We start from the raw sequence: 16,879 nt of genomic DNA on the forward strand, positions 1-16,879 counted from the left end.
TGAATGAATGAGTGAATGAATGACAAAAACAAAATTACATTGCACACTTCATTGGTATGTTGTCAACGCGCTTTCTGTTAACCGTTCTAGGAATTCTTTGTTAACATGCATGTGGATGACCTGCTTTCGAAAGAAAAAAAAATTGCCGCCAAAATTTTATGCTAGAAAAATTGTTTTTATCTCGTCTGGCACTGTGAAAAACTGTTGCATTTTCATATTTTAACATTGGAGTTACGAAAAAGGTAAGCGAGTTAATGCTTCATACGTGTGCCAAGTTTAATTTTGCTAGTTGCTAAGATGAAACTAAAACGTTAAAAGTAACTAGCTAGACGAGTGAGTGCGCCAATTTTTCATTTAAGACGTTTCTAATTATGTCTGTTTAGGTAAGGCTAAAGAAACTGATGATGAATTAGTATTTTAAATTGTAAAATAACTTGTATTGTACATACTACAATCTGTACATTTTTGCATATTATTTCTCTCTCTCTCTCTATCCCCTTCTCTCTCTTTTTTTCTCTATATAATAAATAATATATATATATATATAATATAACCATAATAATGAATAAAAAATCCCACAGTAGACAAGCCAAGAGCCCTCAGGACAAACAAAAAGAAGAATGAACAACATAAACCCACTCCTAGCTTCAATAACGACTAACTTCGACAAACTTTACGTTAAAAATATAAACTGGATTGAGAGCCTGTACACCAAGAAAGTCGGTATCAATACCAACATTAGTAGCGGTATTTCCGCCGGGACTGATACGAATATCGGTACCATAAACGCTGCCGGTATTGATACAAACATCGTTAAAACTATAAAACCTATCGGTTCTTCCGGTATTAACACGAATATCGGTTCTTCTGGTAATAATACGAACATGGGTACCGCCAATACGAATACCGGTTTGGGTATCATCCCTGGTCTTAATACATGCATTTGTACTGGTAGTATCATTAATGTTAATGTACTTGCTGGTAATAACGGTATTGGTTGTGGTGTGGTTGACAATGCTAGCGCCAGTAAGGTTTCTATGGTCAATGAAAGGTATGTTTGTTATTAATGTCATCATTGTTGCTGTTGTTGTTGTTGTTGTTGTAATTTGTTTAAGATGATGTTAAAAGCCACTTCTGAAAGGCTGCTATTACAAAAGTTTAGTCACTCAGGTTTGTTTATATATAGGTAGAAAAACAATGAATGACTGAATGAATGAATGAGTGAATGAATGAACGAATGGGTGAATGAATGCACGAATGAATGAATGAATGAATTAATTAATTAATGAATGGGTAAAATAAAATTATAGTGAAGGTGATGTTCATAGCATCATAAGAACGCCCGCTGCATCTTTATGTGGAACGTACGGGAGATTTCACTGCTATAGGTACCTTAATGAATGAATGAATTAGTGAATGAATGAGTGAATGGATAAATAAATAAACTATTACGTCTATAATTAGCTGATTTATTTAATTATTATATTATAAATAATTTTTTTAAATCTGTCAAAGTGATTATGGCTACGAATCGAGTGTAAATTGCAAGCACCATAAGTCTTTGGCCGCCGGGAGAAGGTTTATTGTTTTTATCTCCCTTCATTAATTAATTAATTAATTCATTCATTCATTCATTCATTCATTCATTCCATCGTTCATTCAAAGATTCTCTCACTTGATAAAAGCCCTGGACCTCGAGACCTCCTTCTCTAACACGCCCACGCAAAACCAACTAAAAATGTCAAGGACGGTTGCAACAGAAAATTTGACTTTGGTATCGGTTCCGGTATCGGTTCCAGTTTCGGTATCGGTTCAAACGCAGACCGATCCGATTTTTATTTTGGAAACTGGAGACGTTATAGAAAGTGGAGGAGAGAGCAGTGAGGTTGTGATGATGATGATTGTGGTGATTGCGGAAATGATTATGATCATTCGTTCGTTCATTCATTCATTCATTCATTCATTCATTCGTTTATTCATTCATTTGTTTGTTCATTCATTCAGGAGACTATTATTCTGAAAAGAGTTACCGAAACGGCAAATAACGCAATCATAAAAAATAATAAAAATAAGAATAATAATAATAACAACAATAATAACAACAATAATAATATTGATGAAGATGGTGAAGACGAAAATGGCGATAACATCATATTATACCAAGCCATCATCATTCCGTATAATAATAACATCAAAAATAATAATAATAATAGTAATAATAATTTTCTTGGTGATGTGTTAATTTTTAAGAGAACCGCAAATAATAATAAAAATAATAACAATAGTATTAATAGTTTAGATGAAAATAACAATTATAACACATGTGCGAACAACAATTGCAATATGAACAGCAACAACAACAATAATAATAACAATTATTATTATAGCTGCTATAATAACGATGATAGTATCAATGATACAGGAAAAACTGATAATGATACCAAATTCAGCGATGACGATGATGATGACGATGACGAAGCTGGCTGTGCTGGCGCTGATGATGATGGCATTGATGACATATACCAGTATGACGATTACTGCTATGGGCTGGAAGATTCCAGGTGATGGAATAGTAATAATAATAATCATAATAATAATCATAATAATAATGATAATCATAATAATAATGATAATCATAATAATAATGATAAATAATAATAATCATAATAATAAGCGCAAATCTAATTTCATTTTACTGTGTCGTTATTATTATTATATTTTATTACTACTACTACCACTACTATTATTATTATTAAGTATTATTATTATTATTGTTATTACTATTATTTATTATTATAATTACTATTATTACTAATTATTATTAATTATTTTCTCTTTCTATTTTCTAATTATTTCAAACAGATCAATATTCTGTGCTATTCCGTACGATGATGGTAAGAGCAACGGCAATAACAACAACAACAATAATAATAATGACAATAATAATAATAACAACAACAGCAATAACAACAACAACAACAACAAGAATAATAATAATAATGATGGTAATGAAGATGATTCGCCGACAACCTTGAATACTGAGACGACTTTTTGGGATAGTTACATTTTTAAGAAGAGGTCTTCAATACTGGAGATTGTACGCGATAAAGAGCAAGGCTAGTTTGTTGTTGTTGTTGCTGCTGCTGCTGTTGTTGTTGTTGTTGTTGTTGTTGTTCAGGTTCTCGTGTTAACTCCGACATTTTAATTTTTTACTCTCATTTTCAGAACTCTTACTTCACAAAGAAAAAATTCAAATACGTCAAACGTTACAAAAAGAAGAAGGAGAAGAACTACATCACGATAATCACTACCGCCATCAGCAGCAGCAACAGCAGCAGCTACAACAGCCACAGCAACAACAACCGCAACAGCAAAATTTGGCAAAGTTAAGCTTGACACCACCACCTAATAATGCTTGTTGCGGCTTTCTGTCTAAGTGTTCCTCGTCGTCTTCGAAACAGAAAAAAACTGATCCAGAAGTTGTTGACGTCGATGTTGAAAATGGTTGCGCGACAAATGTGCAACAACAACAGCAACAAGATAAATTATTGCCAACAATTAGCAATGTGTTGACGACAAACACTCAAGATAAATTGAGCAGCAAACCACCAAAAACTTCGCATCCGATTTTTGTTGAAAATGATTCAACGACATCTATCCTGACACACGTAACTTCGACGTTTTCTGCGCAGCTAGAGCAGCAGCTACAGCAGCAGCAGCTACAAGAAAAGTTGAAAAATTTCACTCAGAAACAAAAATCATTTCAAGATTATTTGAAAAGTTTGCAGAGTGCCGACGAGAAAAATGATTCCAGTTTGAGTTTCTACAATCTCAACGTCAGCAAACTGAACTCCACTATTCCGAACAACAATAGCCTTGCCAACAACAACATCAAAAAAAACAACAACAACATCAACAAAAACAACAACAACAACGACAAAAACCGCGATTCGGATGATTTGAATTCCAACTTAGATTATTTTGTTTCTGTTGTACAAGGAGTTAAAAATATTGACGATGAGGGGGATGATGACGACGACGATGACAGTTAGTGTTTATATTTTTATGTTTTATTCATTAACTTCCACATAACTTTCCATTCATTAAATAAATCATTTATCTATTTGTTCGTTCGTTCGTTCGTTCGTTAGTTCGTTCGTCCGTTCGTCCGTTCGTTAATTTTATTGTACGTATGTTCATTTATTCGTTTGCTCGTTTGTTAGTTCGTTCCTTCGTTAGTTCATTCATTCATTCGTTCACTCACTCACTCACTCACCCGCTCATTCACTCACTCATAGACGGAAGAGGATCGTCTTGTAGGATGACGATGATTTCATTCGAAGAACATTCTCGAAAAAACAATAACAGTAACAGTAACAACAACAACAACAATAATAACAACAGCAACAGCAACAGATACATCAAAACGAACGACAAAAACAACATCAACGACATCAAAAAGAGCAATGGAAATAATCCGGACAGCATTGATCTCAGTCAATTATACGCTGTTGTCAAGAAACCAAACAAAAACAACAACAACAATAACAACAACAACAATGAGAGTAACAACGACAACAACAACAACAACAATAATATTATTGATGTCATTGATAAAAATCTCAAAAAAACAAATCGCACATCAGTTAATATCAGAAAATCTACTAAAATCAACAGCAACAACAACAACAAAAGCATCATCAACAACAAAAGCATCATCAACAACAAAAACAAAAACATTAAAAAAAAACATATAACGAGAACTATGAGATACATGGGCCATAGTGTAGATGGTGACGTTGAAGAAGACGACGACGATGATTATGATAATGGTGATGACTTCAATAACATCAACAACAACAACAACGACAACGACAATAGCTTCAAAGATTACATATCCATATTGAACACCAGTACCGAAGGAATATGTGGAAGCGATCCTTGTAATGTTAACAGTAGATTCGGGTTATCTGCCATTAAAACTGATAAAAACATAATTGATACCTGTAGCAGCAATAATATTCGTAGTATTAGAAGTAGAGGCAGTAATGAAGCGTTGGCCGGCAGTACTAAAAGTAGTATTAGTTACAATACTAGCAGTAGTAGTGGTAGCAACAATGGCGATTCTGTGGACAGAAAAAACGTTAAAGTAGCAACTAAACCAGCAAAGATTAAACTTTCTAGCAAATTTGGCAATAGCAAACAACAGCAACACCCCCACCTGCACCAACAGCAACAGCAGCAGCAGCTCAAGAAGCCGCGTCGTTCATCGCGTTTAGTCGTCCGAAAAAGCGCCACACCGTCACACCACAGCAGCCACAACATTTCGATCTTTTCGACTAAGACCCTTCAAAAAGCTGACGATAGCGGCAAGAATGTGGAGAGCGTAGTCGTAGCTACAGTTAATAGCTATGATAGAAATGGGAAAAAATCATCTTCTACTAATTCGTCTAAAGCTGTGAACCTGGGCGGCAGCGGGTCTGGTGTTGATTCCATCAAAAAGACTGGATTCCTAGCCAAGTGGAAAATATTCGGTGTTAAAAAGAGTAAAAAGGTATTTTTGTTTGGTTTTGATTTCAGTTCTGACTTGATATCTTCATATTTAATTGAATAAATTATTTTAATTATTAATTTATTCATATATTCAAAGAGTGATGACTCTATCCAACAAAAATTGGACCAATCAGTGAGGCTGCTGAGTAAGCAGGCCAGAAATTCTGGCCAATTAAATTCGAGCAGGGCTCCTGTACCTAATACTGTTGCTGGGAGTGTTGTTAATATGACGCCTGTTAAGTCAGCTAACAAGTTTGTTGTCGTTATTGTTATTATTGTTACTGCTATTGCTATTGTTATTCATTCATTCAACAATTCATCTATGCATTCATTCATTCGGCTAAATTCACTATTCGGTGCATCTTCAATGCATATTAATTCATTAATTCACTCCATTCATCTATCCATTAATTCACTCCATTCATCTATCCATCTGTCGACAGAGCAAGAATGACAAGGCTGCAGAATTTTTTCAGTCCAAAATCAAACCGTACCCCAAAGCAACAACAAACAACAACAACAACCCCGATAACGTTAACAAAAACATTAACAAAGCAGCCACAGCAACAACGTCAACTCGTGAAAAGTGTAAATCGTTCGTCGTCGTCGTCGTCTTCGTCGTCGCCAGTAGCAGCAGCAGCATCAGCAAAATCAACCACCGCAAAAAAGACTATTAAATTCGATAATGATGACTGTCCAACTCTTAACAAACCTAACTCACGCTTCAACAACAAAATCAACAACATTCATAACAACAACGTCAACAACAACAACAACATCATTATCAACATTAACAACAACATCAACAACAATAGCAACACGATTGTTAGGTGCCTTTCAGGGAGGAAAAGTTCGACAGCGTATATGACAACAACATCAGTTAACTCTGCGAAAATGGCTACACCGACGCTTTCAAAATTCAACAAAAACATCAAAGACATCAACAACAACATTATCAACAACAACAACATCATCAACAACAACATCAACCCCAAACATAACAACAACAACAGTCAGTCTAAATCGAAAATTAACAACGCGAGCCAGAAAACACCGACAAACACATCAACAAAAATAACAACAACAACAACATCAGCGCCAAAAAAACCAACACAACCCAATAGCAACATCAACTACAACAACAACAGCAACAATTTCCACAACAACAGCAACAAAAATGTTGTTGCCACATCAAAAGCAGTAACACCAAAAGTCGCCTTCGTAAAACCGATGATGATGATGATGAAAAAGAATGCCGGCGACAATGACTACAAGGTGATTATGATGATAATCAGATGACGACGACGATGATGATAATTAGATTAGACAATGAAAAGTTGATGATATGGCTGTTTTCAACACGTAACACTTGGCCTGACTCTGCTACGCATAGAGCGCTGTATAAATGACATTTTCGTAATAATTATAGTTATATTAAAATTATTATTATTATTAATTATTAATATGTGTTTTATTATTATTTTTTTTAACTTTACAGAGGATGTGCGTGTTGCAACAGAAGATGCTAAAAATGGCGGGTTCAGCTGAGGCAGCTAAGATGCTGCTGCTGTCAACTGACCAATACAAAAGCAGGTGACGTCATCGTTATTATTATTATTATTACTGATATTATTATTATTGTTGTTGTTGTTTTTGTTGACGTATTTGACTAAATAATCATCATCACCATCGTCGTCGCCACAGATCGACTTCACCGCAGTGCGAAAGCTACGACATTAGCGATCTGAAAACCGATGATGAAGATGATGATGATGACGACCATGATGATGATGACGACGATTACGATGATGATTATGATGAGGATGATGGCGGTGATGATGATGACGAATATGAGTCACGTGCAAGAAGTAGAAGAAGGAAGATGAAAAAGAATAAAAAAATTCCGTCCTGGGCTCAAGGTTCTTGATGATGATGATGGTGGTGATGTTACTGATGATGATGTTACTGATGATGATGATGTTACTGATGATAATGATGGTATTGATGATGATGATGATGTTATTGGTGATAATGATGATGAAGTTTCTGTTGGTGATGATGACGACGACGAAGATGATGACGACGACGAAGATGATGATGGCGGCTTCCCTAACACAACTAACTCTCAGGATCCGAACTAGTCGCCTCGCTCATACGGTTTTTCATCTACCCGATTGACGTTGACGAACTCTTCGGTACTGTATTCGCTCCGGATCTCAACGAAATGTTCGACGAAAAGAAACCGAGATTCGACAGGAGAACGAGTTCCGCAAACTGGGAAAACCCACTTGCTCCGGCTCCCACTGTGTGATTTTGCTGATTGACTGGTGCCCTGATTGGTTAACTGGCTGATCGGTTGATAGACTAACCGGTTTTAATAATACCCAATCGATTGATTGACGATTAACGATTGATTAGTTGATTGATACTACTAATGAGGAATGGACCCAATATATAGATTGATGGGTTGAATAAATGAATAGTTGATTGATTGACATCTTGATTGATTGACATTTTGATTCATTGACATTATTTATGGCCTGACGAATTAATATTACCTATAGAAGTATCTACATACGTATTTATTAAAAAAAATTTTTCATATAAATATATAATATATAGATGAAATACCTTTTTAAAGTATATATATATATATATATGATTGATTTTAAACCCTTTTAGCAGTATGTATTGTTGTTTTCCCAATGAGTTTTGTTAGTTATTTTTAAACATACAAATTCGTACTTACATATAAATACATACATTCATATATACACATACATTCTGTCATATATATTTATGTATGTATATATACATATATTATATATATATATATATATATTTGTATGTATTATGTTTTAGGTGCTAATGTACTTAATGTACCAAAGAAGCGAACGAGAGTAATAAAAATAGTCACAAGTTTCCATTCTGTGTTGCTCTTTATTCATTAAAGCTAAGAAAATAAGTTATTATTATTATTATTAATGTTATTATTATTGTTGTTATTATTGTTATTATTATTGTTGTTATTATTATTATTATTGAAAGTATTATTACTTTTGCCATCAGTATTATTGTTGTATATTAACAAAAACACACACATATATCTACATATAACACACATATATATATAAGTATAAGTATAAATATACATATATATATATATATATATAGCAGGATAGAGAGAAGGTAAAAAATGAGAGATAAACGAATAAACCCGCATTTGGTAACAAGGATAAAAAAGCGTTGGCGACATTAATGAAGAATAAAAAAAAATATATTTATTTATATATAATTATATATATACTGGCATAATATGAGTATAATTATATATATATATATATATATATATATATATATATATATATATATATATTAAAGCAATATAAGATCCAAAAAAATTACATAAAATGAGATGAGAGTGAATGAATGAATGAATGAATGAATGAGAAAAAAGATAAATACAATGACGATAAGATACTGATGATCAACAAATTATATATGTGAGTGTATATGTGTGTGTGTAAGGGTGTGTGTGTGTAAAAATCACCAAGATAATTAACATTTATTTAAAAAAAATATATATATATTTCTTTATTATTTATATATAAATATATATATATATATATGAAATATATATATATTTCAGTTAACAGAAATTCGGCGCGAAAAATAAGACCATAACAATAACAATATTATAGAATCAATCAAAATTATAATCATAAAAACAACAATAACAATAATAATGGCAATAATAATAATAATAATAATAATAATAATAATAATAATAATAATAATAATGATAATGACGATGAAATCAAAATGTGACTAGTCATGGCCGTCTGTCGAAATCTGAGGATCAAAAGAATTACTATTAAGAGTTATTGCAGCGAACGGCATCATAGATAATTTGTTTGACACTGACATTACAGTAGTAGTAGTAGTAGTAGCTGCAAGTAATAGTAATAGTAGTAGTATTAAAAGTAGTAGTAGTAGTAAAAGTAGTAGTAGTAGTAGTAGTAGTAGTAGTAGTAGTAGTAGTAGTAGTAGTGGTAGCAGCAGTAGTAGCAGTAGTAATAGTAATAAAAGTAGTAGTAGCAGTAGTAGTAGTATTAGAAGTAGTAGTAATAAAAGGAGCAGTAGTAGCCGTAGTAGTAGTAGTAACATTCTTAGGAGTAGTAGTAGCACTACATAAGAATCGTTATGAAATAAAATCAATCCCATTCACCACCATCATCATCAATGTCGCAATCATCATCATCATCATGATACTGATACTATCATCATGATATCTAAGTTTAATACACACACACGCACGCACACAAGAGCATAAACGAAAAATACCTCGTCATAAACAAATGATGTATATATATATATATAAATATATATGTATATATATATATATATACTAATATAGCATTATACCTTCAAAGTGGAACTTCAACATCTTGAATACATTAAAAACATAAAGATAACAAAAACAACAACTACAATTACTGTTATTAGTAATTCAACTTACTCAAACAAACAGTAAATTAATTTTCTTACTACTACTACAACTTTTGCTGCTACTACTATTACTACTTGCAGCTGCTACTACCATTACTGCTTGCAGCAACTGCAGCTAATAGTAATAGTTGTTATTATTATTATTATTGTTAGCATTCTTAAAACAGTATCAGTCGACATTTTTATTGCAATTTATAATTATGACCTGGATTCGTTCGTTTTTATCTGGGGAGCACTTTTCTCAAACGAATGCAACCGTAACATCTTTTAAAAATAACAATAATAACTAAGCAAATATTATTATTATTGTTAGTATAATTATTAATGCTTATAATCATTATTATCGTTTATTATTATTATTATTGTTGTTGTTGTTGTTATTATTATTAAATGTTAGGGAGATGTTGTATTTACAAATCGGTAAGTTTACAATGCAATAATTTTAAAAAGTGAACATGGATGGAGAATGTAAAATTTAACGAAATGAAGAAAATATGAAAGAATTAATGAAATATTAAAGTTTAAAATTTAATCTAGAACTAGATTTAATTAAAATGACGTCATCCTCAATCAACCAATCAATAAACAACAACAATCAACAGCAACCAATCAATCTTGCAACACACAATCCTATTCTTAACAACTCATCAATATTCATAATCTATTTTTAGCAACTCAATAATCTTCATACCCAGTCTACTGCACAGGAGAAACTTATTAATATTTATGACCAATCAATTTTTAGCAACTCGATAATAACATAACCAACCAAATTTTTAGCAACTCATTAATATTTATAATCTATTCTTAGTAACTCATTAATATTCCCAATCTATTTTTAGTACTCATCATTGCAGTCCCCATTGGCGCCATTCTCGAGATTAGCTTCGGGTGGAGCAAAGCCTTCCTAAATGAAGAAAAAATTTTTTATTACCATAATAAAAGTTATAATAATAATATAATTAAGAATAATAATATGTCATTTATATAGCGCCCCCATTGTTGCTTAATGACCAATCAAAAATAAGTTAACAATTACACACAAAAATGTCAGCTAACAGTGAAAGAAATGGGAAACTTTTTGCAATCAAAGCAGGTGGTAATACTCACAAACCATCACAAAAGCAACCGACCAACTTACCAGTCAATCATTAAACCAACCAACCGACCGACCAGCCAGCCAGCCAGCCAGCCAGCCAACCTACCTCAGTTTCATAGAGTATGTCGAGAATCTGTTGCACCATTTGTTCGTCATGTGGATGTTGCAGTTGCTGGCCGCCACCGCCACCAACGACCTCCTGACACAACATCTCAATCTGTCGTAGCTTCCCAAAGTAGAAGTCTCGCTCCTTCTCTAGGCTGTCTATCGTCAGCTTCATTTCCTGTAACTGTATTTATTTTTTATCTTTTGTTGACTTTACTTATCTACTTTTTTGTTTTATCACAGCGTAATAATTGTTATAAAATATAATATAATAATTATTATAATATAATAATAATAATAATTATTATTATTATTATTCCATGACCTGAGAGGTGATTCCCTCTAGTTTGTGATTGACATCCCCTTGACTATTTTTCAGGTTTGATTTGGCCGGCGTTGTTGGCGCCATCTTGATGGTTGCTAATGGTGGTAAGAGAGAAAAGTTTTACTCACTCACCTCCATCATCAGCAGCGTTCTAATCAGCACCATCATCATTCTCCTACTCTTCCTTTCTCGTCATCATCATCGCCTTTGTAATCACCATCATCATCATCATTCTCACCATCATCATCACCACCATCATCATCATCATCATCATCATCCTCATCATCATCAACACCGACCAGATGGCTTCGGTCGCGACGACGTATGCGACGACGACGACGACGACGTGGCCGCCATATTGTTTCTATGCTGAGCGGTTGGCTGCTGCGCATGTTGAGGTGGTTGTGGTTGCTGGTGCAGAGGTTGATGATGGTGCGATGACGAAGAGGACGAAATGTTGTACGACTTTCTTGGGGGTACAATTTGGTTCCCTATGCCCCCCATGGCCTCCCCACCCCTGGCGGCCACAGGGTCGTACTGATTTAGTTCATAGTTGGCGTCGAAGAACTTTTTGAACCACTGTATAAACTCGAAATTGTCTTGAAAACGTCCTTTCACTAGCCTCTCAATTGGAATTATCTTGAGGTGGTAATACTAACATCACTCTTTTTTTTATCATAACCACCATCCTATCATCACCACCAACAACAACTTGAAATGACATCATCACCACTGACAACAACAACTCCAAACAACATCATCGGCAAAAACTTCAAACGACATCAACGTCATCTACATACGGACCTTGTCGACTTTCATCTTACTGAACGCTCCCTGTACTAATTTGAAATTACTGATATACTCGTGCTCCAAGTTCGTCATGAATTTTACTTTCTTCAGGTTTATGCAGCCTAGGTTCAGTTTATGATTGGATGAGAATGTTTATTTATGTGGCCTGATTAACTTTGATTGGATGAGAATGTTTATTTATGTGGCATGATTAATTTTAATTGGATAGAATAATTAACTAATTAATTAATTAATTGATGTGACTATGTGATTGGATGAAAAAATTTACAAAGTAATTCTGATTGGATGGGGAACATTTAATTTACTGTTAGCAAGTACTTTTTGATTAGATGAAAGAAAGAATAAAAATGACATGATTGGATAGAAAGAAAAAACATTTAATATATTCAATTGCAATTGGATGAATAAATTAATTAAAATGACCTACTTTATTGTGATTGGATACAAAAATAACAAACAGTAACCGAAAATTAAACAACTTATTTATACAAAAATTACCTGGAAATAATATATCCATAAACTGACAATATGCAGCACCTAGAAAAATTTTTTTTTACAAAATTACAACAAACCTTATCAATGGTTATATAAATAATTTATAAATATATAATATATAATTATAACATAAATATTATTAATAATTATTATATTATATTTTATTGACCAGAGCATAATTCTTCAATCTTCATGAAGTTAGCCTGTAACATCTCATTGACCCAATACAGTGCCTCATGTCTACTGATATTATCTGTGGTTCCACTGGTGTTATATACGTTTACTGCCATCTATCTAGTGGGGTGTGATAATGTTGGAATAGTTAGTTTGTTAGTTAATTTAGTGTTGAACTTTTATGTAATATATTCATGATTAATTAAACGAAAGGCAGATTTATGTTTGGGTTATGATTTTAAAACAAAGAAATTTGCATATGTATGCTTATTTAAATATATATTCATTAAATATTAAACTAGTTTACGTTTTTAAGTAAGTAATAAATAATAAATAAATGAAAATTCATTCAATTGTGAAGTAAAAAAGCATGGTAGTTGGTTTTTTTTACACTTTAAACTAAAGCACAACTTAACTACAACAAATTTTTGCGTTTTTAACAATGGACCAATAAATTAAATTGCAAATTAAAGTAAGATTAATTAAAAAACAAATAATTAATTTAATTTAAAAAAAACCATATTTTTAAAATTTAAATGGCAAAAATGTGACTCACCTTTCGTTTTGTGGTTTTAAAAAAAGCGAGAAATAAAATTAAAAATCAAGTAAATATAAAAACAAAATTAATTTCAGAAAGTAAAACTTGTTACGAAAAAATGTAAATTTGATGATATTTCTTTCGGAGATATTTAAAAACGAAATTTCAATTCGATTGCAAAACTTCCTGTTATGATTTTAGCCATAATTACATAGCGTTTAATGTTTAATTTTAGTTTGACCGGTCAAAATCAGAGCATATTTCTTTACATTTATTCAAAGCATATTTAAAACGAATAAAATATGTCACAAAAAATAATTGCAAAATATCATATTAATTACTATGTGTACAGATCTCTTTACATTTAATCTGTCAAATGGCTCTTACTAGCTTCAGACCTGAAAAGTATTAAATTAATCAATATTATTACAATATTGTACATAAATAATAATAATTCTAACATATTACTGCACATTTAAAAAAAGGCTACACACTCAAACATGTGTAAAACACGCGAGGATCAGCTTGCAGTCGAACCTGGTCACTGCAACGTAGGAACGGAAACTTTACTTTACACAGATCTTAAAAAATTCTCTCCCGGGTCGAAAAAATTTGCTATTTAAATACATATGCGGCCCTTCAAAGGTAAATTAGTTCTCAATGCGGCCCTCACAGCAAAAAGTTTGCCCACCCCTACTTGCTCCATTAGATGGATTCTTAACACACAACAGATACATAAAGGTACTATTACACACAATGCAACAAAACACAAATGAACATATTTCCATTCCAACGAATCATATAGATGAAAATATATTAATTATGATCATAATTTAGAATAAATAATTAATAAATAACATAATTTTCTTCATTACCTTTATGGCTTTTCGTTTTATTTTGGCAGATACCAAACATACAGCAGGCATCGTTAGCATTCCAACAATGGCCTAATTCAATTATGTTATTTAATTATGATATAATATAATATAATTTGGTAAAAATTAATAATAACATTTGATGATAATTTTATTATATCTTTATATTAATTTTGATAAATTAATATATAACGTATTATTAAATAGAGTCATATGATTAAAAGATATATGAATATAAAACTTTACTTAAATATCTTAACTTAACCATTGCACTATCAATCTAATTAACTGATTAATTAGATGGTTGATTGATTAATTAATTAAAGTGGAGTTAATTAAGTAGCCGACGTTTAATCATCTGTCGTTTGGGCATATTGGCGGCCATTTCGTCCTTTTCTCCGTTGAAAAATTTCGTGCCTAGCTTTGCGTGAATAAGATTGGCCAGTTTCGCTAACTGTTATTGGTTATTGTTAATATGACGTCATTTTTATATAGTATATTTATATAGTATACAATTATAAATAAATAAAAGATTCAATCAATATGCAATATTATGCTGTATAAAATTTGCGCTATTAAAATATCTAGCCAAAAAATTTTAAGGCAGAATGTCCATAACCTAACATCAACTGATCAGTTTAAACCAGTTGGTTAGAGTCCAATTAGCATCTAATTAACATAAAATTAACATTCAAAAGGCACTTAATTAACATAAATCATTATAATTCATAACCTACCTCCGCTGTGCCTTCCTCCAGTAACTTGATGTCTTCATCAACCGAACCAGAAGTTGAGTCGTCGGATATCAGGTCTTCAAACTAATTATTATTATTATTATTATTATTATTATTATTATTATTATTATTATTATTATTAAACTATCATCATCATCGTCGTCATCATTCTTACTATATCAAAATCAATATCATCAATAGCATCGACATCGTCATCGTCACCGTCACCATCATAATCGCAATCATCATTACTACAGTCACCATCGTCGTCGTCATCATCGTCGTTGTCGCCACCACCCTAACTACTTACGACAGCTGCATCGGATAACGCGACAAGATTGTAGAGGAGGCTGAATGATAAGATGAACATTAGTAGAAGAAGTGAGCTTTCATTCATTTTTGCCATTCTGATGATGATGGTGATCATGATGATGATGAGGATGATGATGGTGATCATGATGATGATGAGGATGATGATGGTGATCATGATGAAGATCATGATGATGATGAAGAAGAAGATGATGATGATGATGGTGGTGTTGTTTCTAATAAAGACATAAATGATAATGATAATTATAAATGGGATAGTTAACTGTGGAGAACGAATGTAGCCACAACTAACAATGAAACTTCTATTTAATTTCAAATTTATTCTTACAACTTCAAATAAATGAAATAATATAATCACTAACAATGGTCTATATGACTTTAAATAAATTAATTAAACAACTTTTCTTACTTAATTCGCGGTCGGCCAGAAATATATATTTTAGGGAAAAAAGCTTCAAAATTGTGACTTCCACACAGCCAAAATGTCTTATATTTAAAAAGTAACCATGCTGTCATTGTAATACAAAAATACTATATATATATATATACATATATATGAATATTTACGTATATAATATTTTTATATATGCGTGCGTGTGTGTGTATGTATGTGTGTATGCACGTATGTATAATTAGCAATATTGTATTTTTGCTCGATAATTTAATCTCTTTAACGTCTTTAATCTCTTATATATATATATATATATATATATATATATATATATATATATATATATATATATATTTGTTATTCATTCATTCATTCATTTATTTTTTCATTCATTCCTTGTTTGTCTGTTTGTTTGCCTTTTCGTTCATCCAACCATTCATTCACTCACTCACTCATTTGCCTGTCAGTAATGCCAATTAGAAATAACTACACTATTAAAATCACTGCGACGGCGATGATGATGATGAATCATCATTACCACCCTCATCGTCATCATTATCATCACCGACACACCATCATCCTCATCATTATCATAACCACCCACATCATCATCACCGCCATCATGGCACGGGCGTTTTTCTTTATTAATGTTATCCATTTCTCCCCGAGACAATGATACCGCTAATAAGGAAAAGCGATAATAATAATTAAAAAAAATACTACTACTACTACTACTACTACTACTACTACCACTACCACCACTACTACTACTACTTCTACTACTACTACTACACCTACTGCTGCTGCTACTACTACGATAAAAATTAAACAGCAATAGCAGAACAACAAGCAGAAGCAGCCAATAATATTTTTTTTATTATCATTCAAAACATATTGTTTTTTATTTTCAGACATGTTCCTCAACTAATTCATTGCTGGAA

At 32.1% G+C, this 16,879-nt stretch overlaps 3 protein-coding genes across 3 annotated transcripts; 1 reads left to right on the forward strand and 2 right to left on the reverse strand.

Annotated features, from left to right (window-relative positions):
* Positions 1-209: 209 nt before the first annotated feature.
* Positions 210-9,462, forward strand: HELRODRAFT_192979 (hypothetical protein; the record flags this gene model as incomplete). The annotated part of the gene is made up of 15 exons (XM_009025240.1): positions 210-242; positions 582-1,051; positions 1,311-1,388; positions 1,516-1,578; positions 1,666-1,885; positions 2,005-2,561; positions 2,863-3,005; positions 3,226-4,047; positions 4,299-5,554; positions 5,651-5,805; positions 5,997-6,828; positions 7,052-7,146; positions 7,258-7,472; positions 7,683-7,817; positions 9,386-9,462. The coding sequence occupies exons 2-15, from the start codon at positions 621-623 to the stop codon at positions 9,460-9,462; spliced, it is 5,079 nt and encodes a 1,692-aa protein (XP_009023488.1). The 5' UTR covers positions 210-242; positions 582-620.
* A 1,438-nt stretch (positions 9,463-10,900) lies between these two features.
* On the reverse strand, positions 10,901-13,186 carry HELRODRAFT_84431 (hypothetical protein; the record flags this gene model as incomplete). Its single annotated transcript, XM_009025071.1, has 8 exons — positions 10,901-10,969; positions 11,268-11,450; positions 11,592-11,686; positions 11,885-11,955; positions 12,055-12,230; positions 12,396-12,502; positions 12,900-12,938; positions 13,066-13,186. 8 exons carry the CDS (start codon positions 13,184-13,186, stop codon positions 10,901-10,903), a joined length of 861 nt encoding a protein of 286 aa, XP_009023319.1.
* Positions 13,187-13,980: 794 nt separating this feature from the next.
* On the reverse strand, positions 13,981-15,623 carry HELRODRAFT_177032 (hypothetical protein; the record flags this gene model as incomplete). Its single annotated transcript, XM_009025241.1, has 5 exons — positions 13,981-14,006; positions 14,484-14,555; positions 14,832-14,937; positions 15,221-15,301; positions 15,528-15,623. 5 exons carry the CDS (start codon positions 15,621-15,623, stop codon positions 13,981-13,983), a joined length of 381 nt encoding a protein of 126 aa, XP_009023489.1.
* Positions 15,624-16,879: the final 1,256 nt, after the last annotated feature.

This window comes from Helobdella robusta, assembly GCF_000326865.2.
Source record: "Helobdella robusta unplaced genomic scaffold HELROscaffold_40, whole genome shotgun sequence".
Classification (NCBI taxonomy): domain Eukaryota; kingdom Metazoa; phylum Annelida; class Clitellata; order Rhynchobdellida; family Glossiphoniidae; genus Helobdella; species Helobdella robusta.